This window comes from Polypterus senegalus, chromosome 9 (assembly GCF_016835505.1).
Source record: "Polypterus senegalus isolate Bchr_013 chromosome 9, ASM1683550v1, whole genome shotgun sequence".
NCBI classification, from domain to species: domain Eukaryota; kingdom Metazoa; phylum Chordata; class Cladistia; order Polypteriformes; family Polypteridae; genus Polypterus; species Polypterus senegalus.
Window position 1 is genome coordinate 119,285,019 of NC_053162.1, and position 18,380 is coordinate 119,303,398.

Sequence of the window (18,380 nt, forward strand, 5' to 3'; positions counted from 1 at the left end):
CATCTATCCAGGGTCGCGCCAGTCCCAGAAAGCATACAGTGCAAGGCAGGAACAATATCTGAATGGGGCGCTATTCACCATGTCCACACATTTAATAACAGTATACATTTTTAAATGAAGATAAAAATGTATCTGTATAATGTAATATATAAACTTTACTGCATTTCATCTGAAAAATGATATCAAGAGCTCCAAGAAGATGACGCCTGGAAATCTAAATCGACTTAGAAGCCAGTTGTCATCATCTGTAAATACGCGCTCACTTCGGTTGAATTGAATCGAATTCCTTGATTGTTATTTTATTTTGCAATGAGTTTCAATATGCAAATCCTCCATAAACTTATTTTCCTTTAATATGGTAAAACAACAAAAACAATAATAATAATAAGATAAAAAAATGAGAAATATACCATATGAAAGCATAAGTGGCTCAAGTTGTGCAATATTACAACTTCAATGCAAGTTTACAGTGAGGTAATTGTACTTATAAGTACAAACAGTTCTACCAGGAGCACTTGATGGACTGATTGAGTGTGTTTATGTCTCTTGGGATGTAACTGTTTCTGAACTGCGAGGTTTTTGCAGGAAAGGCTCTGAAGCATTTGCCAAATGGGGTAAGTTCACATAGACTGTGTGCATGACTGAGGCAGTGTGTCCTAGAAGCTGTACCCTAAGAATTTCCTCCGCTCTTGACACAACGTGCCATAGAGCTTTCAGATTAGCTGCTGTAGAGTGGTGATTCCATATTCGGATACATTGGCTTAAAATACTCAGTGGTGCACTGAGAGTAACAAGGCTAAAGCAGCCATAGTATCTGGAATAGTTTGGCCATTCCGTGCACCATTATATGGTTACAGGTTGATTAGATCAGATGCCTTAAACAAAAAAACGATATGCGGTGTGACAATACTCTCTCTACAGAGACATCACAAAGACATCACAAAGGTTTAGGGCAGCCACCCATTTATTGTGTCTTGGCTGCAAATTGTTAAAAAAGTAAACAAAATATGTTTCTAGATCCGATTCTACGACTGAACTGAACTACTGTCTTAAGATGGCAGCTTTAAAGCCAAGTGGAGGATACAATGTCTTCAGGGCCAGAACCGGAAGTGACGTCATCAGCAGCACTGGAACCAGGTAGGATATCCAGTGAAGGGTTTGTAAAGGATTGAGAGAGACAATCAGTGCTTTTTTCCGCCCCCTGGTTAGTCATGGAATTACAACTATTCAGGCCCTTTAGTTGTCTCCAATTCGCAGTGTCATCCCGCATCAGGGATGTGAATCTAAAAAATAAAGGAAAGCCATCCAGAAACAGTAGCACTGCTTTAACACTGGGTGCCGCCAATTTGCAAAACCAAGCCGAAAATTTGCATGCGGTATGGTTTGAGCTGGCGTGAGAATGTGCGTGGCTTTAGGCCATCTTTAGGTTTTATACATCGCAATGTGAACGTGGAAACAGGCGTAAGCAACACATTTGTGCATATGCACCATTTAAAAATGAGGCCCCTGGATAAGAGTTCATTTTCTTTTTAGTCATTGATTCATAATTTCCTTTGGTTATTATATTTGATTTTCCATGTCACAATAGCCACAGTCCTATGTTTCACAACACTTTCTTAATAAAGCACAACACTCAGTTTTGTTTTTTTTTTTGTTTAGTTAAAATCCATATGATTCAATATGCAAATTTTACTGCCATCTTTTGCAACATCTCTAGCATGACCGTACTATTCATCTTATGACTAGAGCTTATGACTAGAGAGTTCATGCTTTATTGGGTCCTGATAAAAATGTTTTATGAGACCTTCCAATAAATATATTGATGGAAGATTTGTAATACATTTTTGAAAAGAAAGATGGCTTTGTCAGACTGTGTATAAATTAATGTTACGAGCACACACTGATACAGTGCATTGCTGCACCCACCACATGACAAACCAACTCAGGATCCCAGAGGACCTGCAGCCATGCAACGGGTGATACTTCAGTACCAAACTAGTTCAGATGGAGTGGAACAGTGTGAGGTTTTTTATGATGGCTGGAGGGCCAATTCACCCAAGTTTTCCCCTGCAGGTTGGAGGGCCTACATGCAGGGATGGATGCAGATTTACGTCATACAATTTGAATAAAATACAAATGCAAAATATAAATGATTTCCTTAATCTCTTCAGTACTGCATCAAATTGCATACTCTACAGTTTTTCCCAAAGTGCATTCCTTTTATATTTATTTAAACATTTTATTGAAGTTATTAAAATCACATAACATTCCATGCAAGAAAGTCAAGTTTTACAAAGCTAGGTTAGAAACAAATCAAACCCTACCCCTGAGAAAGAGAGCTAGGCCAACAGAATAAAACAATAGAAGATAAAATAAATAAATATGTAGTATAAAATGGGGAAGAGAATCCGCTTCCTCAATTTAAATGCTTATTCAGATATCTATTGACAATACAGTCCAAATGCTGCAAGAATAAAATATAATCTTAAACAGTCTTGAGAGAGTAAACCCATGGAGTGATGTTAAACAGTAGCCCTAGATAATCATAGTAAGCCCTAATACAATAAACCATGGGTATGATGTTAAACAGTCCCCTAAAAAAAATTTTTACACATACATACATATATGCATATACTAGTAATTAAAACATAAATAAGAAGTGGTCGAGAAACTATACCAATATCATTGCAAGCCGATCAAACAGCAGGTAAGATCTTCTTTGCCATGCCAGAACCGGAGGTCACTCACGTTTGTATTTCAAAAAAGTGTCAGGATCAGTTTTCTTAGCTCTTTTTCTGCTTCCTTTGTAGAAGTAAAAATGTAGAGCTTGCCTTAAACATCCACTTTCAGTTTGGCAGGATACAAGAGGCTGTATCTGATTTCAGCTTTCCCTATGTGCTGTTTAATGTTGTAAAATGCGGCATGTTTAGCAGCTGTTGAGGGTTAGAAATCAGGGAAAATAATATTGTGGTTATTTTCAAATATATATTCAATTTAAATTGTAATTTTTCAACAATGAAAGTCCTATGTTTTGAGGTATTTGATCCATGCATGCGGTAAGCCGTGTCTGATTTGAAGTCCTCTCCAATTATTTTAGAGAATAGTTCAGCTACGAATTTCAATGGGTTTGGACTTTCACGATTCTCATGGAGACCGTTGATTTTAATATTATTCCTTCTGCATCCATCTTCCAGTGCTGCTAGTCTGTCTCCAAGTACTAAGCATTCGGAATTTGCTGCCATTGCTTTTCTGTCAGTGGTAGATGCCAGTTGTTCAGCTATTTCAATACAAGTCTTGAACGTTTGCCTAACGTCTTTCAAGTACTCTACGTTTATTCTCAAACTTAGACGCATTTTCTTGTATTTATTCTTCAATTTTTTCTAGCATACCTCTAAAGGTTGCCTCAAAGCGATTACTTAAACATTTTTCCTGGTCTTTCATATCCTGAAGCAGCTTCTCGTTTTTCTTGTGTATATCCTTTATTTCTTTCCTTAAATTATTTATTTCTTTCTTTATATCTTTCTTTATATCATTCTTGAGCTCCTTTATGTCTTGATCAGTGGCTATTGTGGCAATCATTACCTTCAGTTCAGACAGATCAGTTTGGTCTTCTCCTTGCTCCTCGGGTGAAGTGGCAGGTCCAGTTGGAGTCTATGTTACCGGCTTGTGGGGAGTAGTTGACAACGTGGATGGTAAGGCCACTTTCAGTTTCAAAGAATCTTCTGGAATCGACAAGATCTCTTGGCCCAACTCGCTTGCACATCCGCTCCCACTTTTGCTCTCGGCTGGAGACGATGCTGCAGCGTTAGGTCCCAGGAAATCTTTGCTTTTCCCTATCTGTTCCAGGTCTGTCTCTGGCAGGCTGTACCTTGAGCTTGGATTTAATGCCTGTCTAGGCTTGGATGAAGCTTTAGCTGTCTTTTCCATTTCTTTCTGAGCTCTTTTTGTGCCACTCATGTTTATATATGCTTGCATGTACTGTAATTCATCCTCCTGGGGCTGAGTAAATACAGGATACCTCGGGATGTAAAAAAATAGAGAAAAAAATAATACCGCTGCTAACAGAGTTCTGCTTCAGACATCCATCTCCCATAACAGACGAGACCAACATTCAAAAAGCAAAGCACATTGCTTTAACACAAGACAACAGTTCACTGACTGAACATTTGTAATGTGGAGGATGGCCGGCCGTTTATCCTTGCAGCATGGAGGTCTCCAGAAGACCAGCAGGGCATCATGGCCAATGGAGTTTTTATGCACCGCCCTGCTGGATGCCATGAGGGTCACAAGAGGGAGCTGTAGGGAGGACCGAAGAGTTCTTCGTGTCCTATGACCCGGAAGTTCATCATAGGAGGAGCAACGGGCTTCCTGGTTGAAAAAAAAGTACTATTTACCCTGACCCAGAAGGAATAAGGACTTGTGGACTGTTGGCTAGGAACACTTCCGGGTCAGGGAGTATAAAAAGACTGTGGGAGCTCCCAGATGGCGAGGTGAGCTGGGTGGAAGGGTAGCAACGCGTCTGGGAGCTGGAGGATTGTTTATTGATTGTATTGGTGGGATTTATGAGTATAGTGGTGGAGAGTGTGTTTTGTACACTGTGGCGAATTAATAAAGTCAACTTGAGGACTTTTACCTGGTGTTTGGAGTCGTGGGCAGGGGTTCAAGGGAGCAAGAGCGCCCCCCTATCTACCACAATAAACTGTGATATTTTCTTCCAGATGTTTATTCATGTAAGGAAAATCTAATTTAACAGGAGCAAAGTGTATTATGCTGAAAGAAAAAATCCTGGACATGCTTCTTAATCAATGGGGAAGTGTAGTGATTGTTTGGATGAAAAAAAGTATGTCCAAAGGATCTTGAAATGATATTACAACACAGAAATTAATTGGTTTAAAATTATGCCCTGGAAATAGTCAGCTAGCAGGCAAAGGTTGATCCAAGTAGAAGAGAGTAAGAGCAGGCTCTATGTTATCTTCTGAATGTGGACATGTGTTTTACTCTTGCCTTCTTTATGTCCTTTTAATATTGATCAAATTTAGTAAGACAATAGTTTAATCAGAAAATGTAACCTCTATCTATCATTACATTGTCTTGAGTACTATGAGAGATGTGGTCATAATTAATATACAGTCATTCAGGTTAAAAGGATTTCAGGATCTGGGATTGTGCATGAGCTTACAGGGTAAAAGAGAAATCATCTTGGTTTCTGGAGGAGGGAATTTTAAGTAAGATGCTGTCCTTAGTAAGTGGGCCATCGGCTCCTAGGGTAGACAGATATAGATGAAACAAACCACTGATGTAACTCATCAACAGCACAAAATTTAAGGGAACATATTTCAAAACACTATATACCCGTAAAGCAGTTCATGTGTGAAAAAAGACGAAAGGAAAGCTACAAAGTATCAAAGAGAACAGAACTTAGAAGATGAAACTTCAAGGCAGGCTTATGCTAATATACCAAATGTTTTTTTTTTTTCTGTAATGACTTTTTTTCATTATGTTAATTTTCAGTTTCTTTTTTTTTTTTTTTAACTTAATTTTAATTATTGCAATTTTAGGTAATTCTCCAGCTTCACCAAAAATAACAAAGTCCTCCTCCAGATGTTCTACTTTTTTGTGTACCATGATGATTTTTTTATTACTTTTAGTTATGATCCTGATCATAATAGGTAAGATTTGTTTTTTGATTTACATACCACAGTGTATTTTAACATAAAACAAAATTGAAACACCCCTGTTGTGAAATGTTTAAAATTATCTTTTTCTGTTCTCTAAATATTACACTAATTATTACAGTACTTGATGCATGTCTTGCTTCCCATAATTTGGGAAAAGTCACTACACCTTTAAATAGTAATACAGTCATATGGAAAAGTTTGGGAACCCCTCTTAATTCTTTGGATTTTTGTTTATCATTGGCTGAGCATTTAAAGTTTACTGGATTAACAGAAAATATACAATATGCATCATAACAAAATTAGACCAGTGCATAAATTTGGGCACCCCAACAGAGATATTACATCAATACTTAGTTGAGCTTCCTTTTGCAAATATAACAACCTCTAGACGCCTCCTATAGCCTTTAATGAGTGTTTGGATTCTGGATGGAAGGGTTTGTGACCATTCATCCATACAAAATCTCTCCAGTTCAGTTAAATTTGATGGCTGCCAAGCATGGACACCCTGCTTCAAATCATCCTTCAACTAGCCTCGCAGCCCCACAGTATAATGGAACCTCCACCAAATTTGACAGTAGGTAGCAGGTGTTTTTCTTGCAATGCAGTGTTCTTCTACCATCATGCAAAGTGCTTTTTGTTATGACCAAATAACTCAATTTTTGTCTCATAAGTCCAAAGCACTTTGTTCAAAAAATGAATCTGTCTAAATGTCTAAATGAGCATTTGCATACAACAAGCGATTCTGTTTGTGGCGTAAGTGCAGAAAGGGCTTCTTTCTCATCACCCTCTCATACAAATGTTCTTTGTGCAAATTGCGCGGAATTGTAGAATGATATACACCATCTGCAGCAAGATGTTCTTGAAGGTCTTTGGAGGTGATCTGTGGGTTGTCTGTAACTATTCTCACAATCCTGCACATATGTCGCTCCTGTATTTTTCTTGCCCTGCCAGACCTGGGTTTAATAGCAACTGTGCCTGTGGCCTTCCAATTTCTGATTACATTCCTTACAGTTGAAACTGACAGTTTTCACCTCTGAGATAGCTTTTTGTAGCCTTTCCCTAAACCATGATACTGAACAATCTTTGTTTTCAGATCTTTTGAGAGTTGCTTTGAGGATCCCATGCTGTCACTCTTCAGAGGAGAGTCAAAGGGAAGCACAACTTGCAATTGACCACCTTAAATACCTTTTCTCATGATTGGACACACTTGTCTATGAAGTTCAAGGCTTAACGAGCTAATCCAACTGATTTCTTGTTGCAAGTAATCAGTATTGAGCAGTTACATGCATTGAAATCAGCAAAATTACAAGGGTACCCACATTTTTACGCAGTTTTTCACATTTGATTTAATTTCATACAACTAAATACTGCTTCATTAAAAATCTTTGTTCGGAAAACAACCCAGTACTCAGATGTTCCTAGGAAATGAAAGACATACCACTGTTATCTCATTTGTTGAAAGTAGAGTAAATTATTCAGCAGGCTGAGAGGGTGTCACAAAATTTTTCATATGACTCTACATTTTAATTTTTTTCTGCAACAAATGGCATGCCAGGTTAGCTTTCACAGACCATAACTAATATTAAACCTTACTTATGACTTAGATGCTTAAACTGATGTTGGTGAGTATTACGTATTTGATATGTAAGTCATTTTGAATGAAATTAGAAAATTGAGAAATGTAAAGGTATATGATAGTATATAAATTAAAGGAGAACGGCCACATTTTACTATCTTGTAATGGCAAAAAGTACTGTTTCATTTAGGAGCTTTAAATAAAATCACAGCATAAAACAATGCAGCTGTTTTTGCATAAATCACCAGAGAAGAGCAGATGGGGGATATCATTGGTTTAGTACTGAGCTGTCCAAAGTATCCCAAGAATCAACATGGAAGGTGTAACAACTTTAGGGTAAAGTGAAAATGGGATTGATACAATTTATTTAGATCATTTGGGCATATTTGAATTAACCTCAGACCATTCAGCCTATTTGTAAGAATGTTTCTTGTCAGTCAAATGTTGGCAGTTTGATACAGTTAAAGGAAAATGGTCAAGATAAAGTACCAAAGTAGGCTGTTTCAATCTACTGTAACACTAAAGTTTTAGAGAACATTCATCTTTCAGAAAGACAATGATCCCAAGTATGAAGACAAAACAATATTGGATTAGCTAGAGAGTAATGAAAAGAAAGCCCTTGAATGGTCCATTTAGATCCCCACTTAACATCATTAAGAATCTGTGACATGACATCCTTAAACCAAACCTGAGAATAGATTCTGCGCACTAAGATCGTCTCTTGGCACAAGATCTGAAAATGACAGTCTGACATTGAAATTTGAATCTTTTTTTTAGCTGAACTTGCCAAAGTTCCACTGTAAACAAGGACTTGAGAAGGCATATTTTATGTAGTTTTACCAATATTCCCCTCAGGATTAATAAAGTTTTCTGATTCTAAGGAAGGAGTTGTTTCTCTAGCACCTTCTTCAAATCTCAGCCCTCTATTTTATAGTTTAATACAGCTCTTTATGTCAAGGAAGTACATGTGTTCAAAAATAATCTTAACCTGAATTTAAATATAGTGCATACTTTTTGATATTGATCATAGTGTAGTGCTTCATTTGCCTCTCATTTTATTTCCATGTTATGCTGTATGATATTTAAGCTCTTAAACAGTCCAATACACCCCTCACCCTTATAACAGGTTGTTAAACACATGCTGTTTTCCCAGTATCTTTCTCTCTCCTTTCCTGTAACATTCGAATAGATCTACTTGTTTTTCATGCTTTATTTTCTTTACAAGCTATTTTTTGTATCAAAAATAAACACATTAAAATTATGGTTTTAAAGAACAATTATTATCGATAACATAACAGCTTCATAATTATCTAGAAACATTTAAAAACCTTTCATGTGTCAGTATTTCTCAGAGTATGATTTTTTTATTTACCTTAACCATGAATTAATATAAAATGTATTACAAGCCAACTGTTTAAAGCTTTGACATTATAAATAAAGTGTCATATGATATGTAAATATATCCAGAGTCAAAGTCTATGAATCCTTGCCTATTATTAGTGAGTCACCAAAGTTAAACTTAAATTGTAATATATGTAGGACATACAGTAGCATCAGTAGTTCTTTATACTTCCTCGCAGGGCAGAGATATTTATTAAAAAAGCACTCTCAGGGGAATACTGAAGTTTGGGGAATTTGTTTAATACTTTTTGAACTAACTTTAGCTCTTCTTTCTTTGGCATCCAGATAGGAAGATGGAAAAATCCAGGGAATTCCAGTATTTCTGCCCCTTTATTGTGAGAAATAGGAAATTGTTCTAAACACTTGCTAAAGATATTACATCGGCAGACTAGATCAGTGTATGATTAATATTCAAATTATCACCAATATCTATGCAATAAACACACTTTTTAATGAATTCTTACATGAGTCTATTTTGTTTTTGCTCAGTTGTTTGGAAAACAGTGCACAAAAACATACCTCAATCAAGTCAAGATGGCATCTGCAATAATAGCAAAGAAACTGATGAGGTAACCAGCAATCACGACAATCTGTTTCAGAACTTCAATAAAACATATCAGAATTTTCTGTGTAACAAACATGTGGACTTGCCAGTCTACAAAGACCATCTGAAAAAAATATGTATCAGTGAAGGGAAAATTGCAGGTAAGCAAATATTAATGAAATACTGACTAGTTATGAAAAAGAAGGATATTTGTATTTTAGAAAAATACATTATTTTTTTTCTAAAGTTCATTGTAAACTGGGATGAAATTAGTTAGCTAGCAAATGAGAGAACTACTTAACTGCTTTAACATTCTGGTTGATTTTGTGACTTCTGTCATCATGCTGAGGATCATAGTTCACTTGCAGGAGCATTATATTTGCACTAATCCGAGACAGAGACTGTGAGCCAAGGGAAGGGGGAAATCGTGATATCAGGAGTAGGGAGCCATGCAGGGGCCTCCTTGCGAAGCTGCGGGGGACATCTAGTATATTTTTATAGTGTTTTGGGACACTCTTCAGTATGTTGTCCAGTTGGGGGGATTCGGCTAGGCGGGAGAGAATGTCAGCATTGGTGTGTGCAGCCCTGAGATGGTGGCGAACATCAAAAGCAAAAGCTTGCAAGCTAATAGACCACCAAGTGAGCCGGGCATTCATATCCTTCTGTTTGTACAGCCATTGCAGTGGGATATATTCAGTCAACAGGGTAAACCGTCGTCCCCAGAGATAGTAAAATCACTAAGCACGCTTTTTCAATAGTCAAATAATTACACTCCATGGGTAGCAGCTTTCTGCTGAGAAATGTGATGAGGTACTTTCCCCCCGCATCCATTTGCAGAATAAATTATTGTACTTCTAAAAGTCTGGATTAAGCAGAACCGGGAATGATAATAAAGCAGCTTGTTGGTCCGCAAAAGCTCTTTCACAGGCGTTGGTCCAGATAACACTACGATTCTTTCTGCCCTTTGTCAAGTCACTGAGGGGGGCAGCCCAATGTGTAAAATTGGGAATGAACTGCCTGTAATACCCCATGAACCCAAGGAAGGCACGAACCTGTTTCTACATTTTGGGATGGGGATATGCAAGCACTTCCCCCACCTTGTCCATTTGAGGCTTGAGCAGACCCTTCCCCATGGAATATCCCAGACAATGGGTTTTCAACATATCTAACTTGCACTTTTTAGGGTTGGCCGTCAACCTCGCCAGCCGTAAACTGTCAAGCACTGCTCGAAGACGAACAAGATGAGATTCCCAGTCATTACTGAAAATAACCACAAATGACCTGCGTACACGGAATGAGGACGTAGGGTCTGATCCATCTTTCGCTGAAAGGTAAGCAGTGCACAATGGAGACCAAAAGGGAGCACCATAACTTCTCACAACTAGACTCCTTCAGGGGGACCTGCCAATAACCTTTCGTGAGGTCAAGGGTGGAGATATATGAAGCCTGCCCAATCTTTTCCAACAGCTCATCCACACATGGCATCGGGTATGCATCAAACGTAGAAATCTTATTCAAACGCCTAAAATCAATACATAACTGAACCATAGGACTTTGAGACAAGTATAATTGGACTTCGACAGTCACTTTTGCTAGGCCAGATAAGGCCTAATTGGAGCATCAGTTGGACATCCTCTTGTATCACTTTACTTGTTGCCTCTGGTAGGCGATACAGGAGCACTGTGATGAAGCGGGTTCGCTCCATGATCCCATCTTCTGTCTGTGAGCCCTTGAACCTGTCACCGTTGGTAATGTTACTGATGAGCTTAGCAGTGAGGCAACAACATAGCAAGGGGATGGTGCAAAAGTGTCAAGTGCTTTTATTAAAAACAATAGAAAAAAGTCTTCATAAAAACAATAAGGTTAAAATACAGCAGAAGCAGTACACATTACAAGAAGCCTGGTGCCTTTTTACCTGCGGCTCCGCTACTTCCCCTGTCTGGGCTTCTCAACAGGGGAGTCGCCCTACTTGCAGCTGACCTTCACACTGCCTACTTCAGCTGTTCAGTTCGCCTCTCTGATCCCTGGTTCTGGTAGGCTCCTCCTGACAGTGACTTGGGATCCACAGCGACCAGGGCGCCCACGCTGGGGAATACACCCCCCAAGTCCCGACTCCCACTGGCTTTCGCGGCTTTATGCAGAGAGTCATCCGTTTTCTGGTCAATCCCGCTCCATGATCACTCAGCGGGAGTGACCACTACTATAATTCCCTGGGTGTCAGCCCAAAACCTAGGCTCACTGTTTAGCTGCTGCGCGAGCCTGCACTCGCTTGCTCGCTCTCTCTCTCTCTTGCACCGGCTCTCTCTCTCTCTCTCTATCCACTGCTTCCTGCTTTCTCCTGCAACCTCTGTTCTTTTCTTTCCTTTTTTCTTTCTCTCCTGCAACCTCCCATCCGTTCTTTCTTTTTCCTCTCTCTTAACCGACTCGCACTTCTATTTATTAAGAGGGCATGGCAGCTGTGGCAAATCAGCTGCCCCAGGAACAGTCATGGATGTGGACAGTTTCTCACCTGTACACTTAGGTGAGAAACACCCACACCGCGAATCGCCCCGAGAACCGCTTCAGCCACACTAACACGCCCCCTCGCTAAGCCACGAGCGCTGTGATTATTTATTTAAAAGTGGCCCTTTTGTTGGGAGCTGTGGACCTGCTACACCACAAGCACCTGTATAGTAACACCAGATGGAGTGACAATCTTGTGTTCTGCAATCGTCGTCTGGCCGGGTTCCCCTCAATCAGCGATAGCAATTCTGCTTTCTGGGTGTCAGTTAAATCATCCCCAATTGTGACCTCAGTCTGGGTGACCGCTACAGCCGTGACCAGGACTTCATGATGGTCGTGCCAATCCTTTAAAAGATTAATATGCAAAATTTGTATGGGTTTCCTCTGCCTGAGAATTCTGATTTTATAATTCACTGGGGACATACACTCTTCTATCACTGCTGGCCCTTGCCCTTTGGCCTGAAATTTATGTGGATCAGACGGGATCAACACCAGCACGCAATCCCCATTCTAAAACTCATGGAGTTTGCTTGTCCTGTTGTAATTACATTTTTGTACCTCTGCTCCACCGCAATAGAGGACAGTCTGACAATCTGCTCTTGTAGCGAAACAACTCAGTCGATAAACCTGCCTCCCGAGGTTGTCTCACGAGACTCTGTCCATTCTTCCCAAAAAATGTCCCAACACCCCGTGTGGTTGCCAGCCAAATAATAGCTCGAAAGGGGTCATCCCAATTGTCAAAGTTGAATCGTTACGGGCTACCTTCTAAATCATCTGTTTTAGGGTTAGGGGTTTTATTAAATCGTTCAATCAGGCCAATCATCTACAGATGATAAACCATGGAGTGTAACTGCCTAATTCCGAAATTTTCACATAGCTGCTTCATGAATCAAGACATAAAGTGTGTGCCCTGATCAGTGAGAATCTCGTGAGGGATACCAATATGTGTGAACATATCCGAGAGTGCTTTTGCAATAGTTCGGGCATCCGCCTATTGCAACACTGCTCCTTCTCGATATCTTGTGGCATAATTGATTAATACGAGCATATACTGAAAGCCATGTTTACTTTTGCAAAGCGAGGCAACAATATCTAATCTCACCTTCTCAAAGGGGATGTCCAAAATAGGCATTGGTACAAGGGGTGACCTGGTGGGGCTGTGAGTGGATACTATTTGACAGTCAGGACAGGCCTTACAAAACTGCTCCACATTCTGGCCCATATTCACGTAATAAAAGCGTTCTGAAATACGTTCCCTCAGCTTTTCTGTGCCGATGTGGCCCCCCAAAACATGACTGTGAACAATTTTTAAACCCTTCTCTCTATGCTCACTTGGTACTACCAACTGCTCGATACGTCCATCACCCATACAATCAGAAATCACCCGATACAAAAAACATCCTTAAGTAAAAAATGTGGTGTTTTAAAATTCGAGTCCTCTCTCTTTAGAGAGTAAAAGTCATTTGCAATGTGGGCTTATCTGAATGCAAAATCCAAGTTGTTATTGGCTCACTGTAGGCAGGCAAACTTTGCCTGGAGGACAGTCTCCGCTTCCTCAGTATTTGATGCAGAATCATGCTCACCTCCAGCTGCTACTGTGTCCAATGCAGCATCGCACTCATCTCCCACTGCTATTTTGTTTTCGTCCGGGTCTGTATTGAGTGTCCAGTCTGGGAAGGCTGTTGGTGCATGCAATGGCGTGGAAAATGTCCTTCACTGACATTGTCTGCGGTGAGCCCCTCTCTATCCACTAGGGGCATAGGCTTTCTGCAGGTGGCCAAGACCCGTGGGAGAAGGACATTCCTTTTTCCTACTAGGAGTGGCCAGGGTGAGGTGTCTGATATGGCAGTCCAAACCTTAAAGTTCTTCCCTTTAAATTTCACAGGGAGTAATATAGTCTGTATGTTTTAATATCCCCATGGAAACAGCAGATGTTCACTTTGTATGTGGTCTTATAAGGGGTCCACTGAAGCAAGTCATGGTGGACTACACAGAGGTCACTACCAGAGTCCAACAGTGCCGAGGGGTCCTGTACGGCCAACGTAATAGAGACCTAAAAATTGTCCTCCTGCAACACCTTGGGGGAAACTTTCAAGCCACATACCTAGGCCAGACCGATAGCCATTCTTTGCGCAGGTGGGAGGTGACACTTCCACACCAGATGTCCCAGTTGATCACAGCGAAAACAGCTGCATTTAGTCCGCACCATTGTGTTCACACTCTGGCGTCTTTTACTTGTATGCTAGCGACCCTGCTGACTGGATCAAAATCGGGGTCAAGCCTAGGTAGCCTCATTGTTTCTAGGTGGCTTGTGAACCCTCTAGTCTGCGGGTCAGATCCAGGAGCAAGTGGACATTGTTCCGTGGCATTTCATCACAAAGGTTCTAATCTATCCCTGACAAGACTGCATCAATATTGAGCTTCTCCACAATGTGCTTAATGTCTCCATGGAATCAGCTTTGAATCAGGTCCACAAAGCCCTGGATCTGTTCTCGTACGTGGCGATCTGGGTCAATATGCCACAGCGTAAATGACCACCGGGCTCACAGCCATGTGGAGGAGGATCTGTTGCTTTAGGTAGTCATAATCATCAAGCCTTTTGAGAGGGAAATTCCATACAGCTTGGAGGGCTTCTCCGGTTAAAAACAGGGCCAAAATAGCTGCCCAGGCTCCCCTGTCCTGGCACATCAATGTTGCTATACATTCAAAGAAGACTAGGAAACACTCTGGGTCATCTGAGGGGGCCATCTTTGGCAGCACATCTTGTGGCCGCACCAAGGCAGGAAGTGGCCGCTGCAAGTGATAGGCTGTCTTCCACAGACAAGGTGATCACGCTTTGGGATACTTTTTGCCGTGTTGTCCCGTTGGGGGAGTCCCAAAAGAGTTTAGAAACCTATATATATAGTATAAATATATATAGTATTGGAGCCCAACCTCCCTCCCAGTATCAGTCCATGGGTAAATTCCAACATGGTCAAAACTCTGCCCATTACATTTATTTATAATTATTCTAAATGCTAAAACTATTGTAAATTATCGTCTATGCCAGATGAATGGTTCTCTGTTTGCTGATGTATCACCAGTATCTAACTTAATATGGGGAAGGAATACACCTTCGCCTGTATGATCACCAGTCATGATTTTCCTGGCAATTTAATGTTTATGTAGTTTTACATAGGCTTTATTTGTTGAGTGCTAAGACACAACTGAACTACTACTGTTCTTAGCGAAGTGAATGTGTATAAGGTATTTTGTTTGATGTATGCATGTTAAATTGGTTATATTGATATGAGAGTATCATTGTTGTATTCTCCCAATGAAGACAAATAAAATTATATATAGATGAATACTATATGAAATGCAGTTCTGATGAAAAAAAATCACATGAAAATGTACAATTTTGCTGATCTTATATATATATAGAGTCATGTTTCAAGCATACTGACAAAACACTGTCTTTTTAAGCACCCTTTATTTCTGTTCTTGAAAGAACAGTATTGGAGATTTCCAAAGGATCATTGCAGTGACAATAAACTTCTTTACTTGTTTGCCTCTCTTCCTGGAAATTAAAAGAATTAACATTCATCTCTGTCCTCCAAATTGTGCATTGTGAATGATCTGTAAAGTAGAAAATTTGACCAGGTAGTGACCAGGAAGCATAGTAAATGAATTGATTTTAAAGATTCTGTTACCACGTGATATGAGACCTGCATGGAACTGCACCTGATCCCACACTGTCAAACTGTTATCTGTCTGGTATTTTGTCTGTAATTGAATCAGATGTAAAAACAGAAAGTGCAGCCCAATGGCCACTATATATAGTATATGTTCACTGCTTTTACATATAGTGTAAGCATTGAATAATGCTTTTATTAGGATATACTGCCTTGAAAAGAGAAACTATTATATTCTGTTTAAAAAAAAAAAAACTGCATTGGGTAGCAAGGTGTAATACTTAACATTGTTGTCTCACATCTCCAGGAGCCTAGATTTAAATACTGCACCAGTTTGAGAAGTGTACATTTGCTCTCTATGTATCTTATTGATTATTATTGTCAATATATTCTAATTTTCTTTATATATTTCAAAGATGTCCAATTTATGTTAACTGAGTACTCTTATCATGTACGTGAGTACTGCTTCCTGCAATGTACTGAGTGGAATGTCATCTGGGTTTAGTTTGATGTTACCAGGATAGGCTCCAGACCCCACAAGCTTAAATAGACTATACTGATTTGATGATGGATAGGTAGTTCTGGAAGTAAATTGATGGATGATTGAAATTTTTATTCTTTTCAATTACATATCTGTTACAGGTACAAATTGCACACTCTGTCCTGTTGAGTGGCTACAACATTTGAAAAAGTGTTATTTCATTTCTAAGGAAAATAAAACTTGGCATAACAGCAGAAATTTCTGCAACTCATATCTGGCTCACCTGGTTAAAATTGAGAATGACGATGAACTGGTAAGATAGAAATACAGTACAATGTAGAGCATATGTGTTTAAAACTTTTAAACCATTTCTTATTGAGCAATCTTGTTGCCACCACTGGGTGCAACAGAGGGTTTTATGTACGTTAATAAACCACTCATGTTGCTAAATTCATTTCACTTGAACAAAATGTGTTTTATTTCAGTTAAAGTAACAAATTTATATGCATGTCATTTTATAATTGAGTAAGCTGTAAACCATTATGGCAGATGGTAATATTTTCTATAGTTATAATTCTATAGTAAGTGATGTGTCAAGGGTTAGCTTGCACTGTGAATGAATTGACTGATCTTCTAAAGTTGTCAACTCTTGGTAGTGGGATTTCAACTTTCACAATTTCACTCTTACTGAGGACTATTCAGCAAGACTGTCACCTGGATTAGCACTTGTAAGTTGGAAGCACCTCCTCAAATTGTTAAATCTAATTTGCCACAGTATATCAAGATAATTCCCTTAAGAAGACTGCATATCATAGATTTTTCATCAGTATAAATAGGGTCATATACAACAAATTGGTTGTTTTTTTCAGGTGTATGCAGTGAAATGTGGCTTCCAAACATTAGAATTGACTTATTATACAAGTCAGTCAATAATCTTCCAACATGGTAAATCCTTAACGGGTTCATGGGGTATTCTGGAGCCTATCACAGCTAACATATAGGAGTAAGGCATAAACAAACCATGGACAGGGTGCCAGTCTATCACAGGGCAAACACACACACACCCCGACCACATGCTGAGGCCAGTTTAGCATCGTCAGTTCACCTCACCTGCATGTCTTTGGATTGTGGGAGGAAAGTTCAGCACCTAGAGGAAACCCACACAAACATGGGGAGAACATGTAAACTCTACACTTGTACCAAATTGCTTAAATATTAATACTTCTATATAGCAGTACAGTTTTTGTCATATTTTAGCATTTTAAAATGAAAATACAAAATTTTTGCAGAATGTATTACTTGTGGAGAAATACAAGTCTGTAAAAACCTAAATATTGTTTAGAATTTTTTTATTGACCTAATATTTATATTAATAATATAAGGGTTTAATTAAAATTTTATAAGCTGTACACCTTTGTTCAAATCAATTTATTCTGTCTGGATATGTGTCTGTAGGAGTTTCTCAGAAGCAAAATGGTAAAGGCAGAATACACTTACTGGATTGGATTGTGGCAACAATATACTTATGACATTTGGAGATGGTTTGATGGCACACCAATGGATACTCAAAAGTAAGAATTTTCTTCTGGCTCATATTTATTATGTTTTATGTTTGTCTAAACATTATATTTATTTATGAGGTAATTAGGTTATTATGGTTAACTAAAAGAATAGAATGATTAAGTTGGTAGCACTGTTATACAGCTCTTCATTCCCAGTTTGATCCTATAATGGGATGTCTTTTGTAGTAAATTTACATATTTTATTTATGCTTGTAAGCATTTCTGTCACATAATACTACATTTATCTCCCTCATGTCAAACATATGGTGTTTTGTAAAACTGAATTGTCCTTACATTAGGGAATCAAGGTGTTGCGTTCTTTGCTGCAAAGACAGACTTGCTCTGTATGATGCAGCATGGGAAAATGAGTTCGGAAAATGGTTGAAAGTGTTCATGTATATTTAATTGAATATCTTAAATACTAGCTAGAATGTAAAGGTTGGATAAAGAAGACGTTACAGTTACTACTGGTTATTGTGTGACAAAATTGTGTGTGAGGCCTCCAAAAGACCCATAAAGCAGGCCAGGACCTTTACTGACCAGCCAAGAAGAGGCTCATAATGACTAAGTCAATCTCCAACTACTACATGTGGCCTACACAAGCCCAAAAAGTGAAGATGGCTTTAAAAGTTAAAAATATAAAGAAAATCCCCAAACCATAACTCAAAAATGTCTCAAAATGGAAAGAACCATGACACTCTAGCTTACAGAAGTAAGTCCAAATAAACTATCTGTTTAAATTAAGAGTTGATTTACAAAAATAGTAGCAGTGATGTCAGGGTGGCCACACCTCTTGTGGTACCAAACACAAAACAAAAACAAAACAATGGAGGCACCTTTAAAGGGACATAATTACTAAATCTTAGACAAACACTACAGAAATGAAAAAAGTATAAACAAAAGAATGAAAAAATAACATAAACAAAAAAATAAGTATAACCCAGGAAAAAAAACCCTGGCTG

The 18,380-nt window shown here is 38.9% G+C and overlaps 1 protein-coding gene across 2 annotated transcripts in view; it reads left to right on the plus strand.

The window, feature by feature from the left end:
- Positions 1 to 18,380, plus strand: part of LOC120535666 (killer cell lectin-like receptor subfamily B member 1B allele B) — a 185,807-nt gene that overhangs the window by 157,783 nt on the left and 9,644 nt on the right. For both annotated transcript variants that reach the window (XM_039763630.1, XM_039763631.1), the window contains exons 2-5: positions 5,559 to 5,669; positions 9,145 to 9,360; positions 16,018 to 16,169; positions 17,312 to 17,427. In XM_039763630.1, coding sequence (XP_039619564.1) covers positions 5,559 to 5,669; positions 9,145 to 9,360; positions 16,018 to 16,169; positions 17,312 to 17,427 — 595 coding nt within the window. The remainder of the gene's footprint in view (positions 1 to 5,558; positions 5,670 to 9,144; positions 9,361 to 16,017; positions 16,170 to 17,311; positions 17,428 to 18,380) is intronic.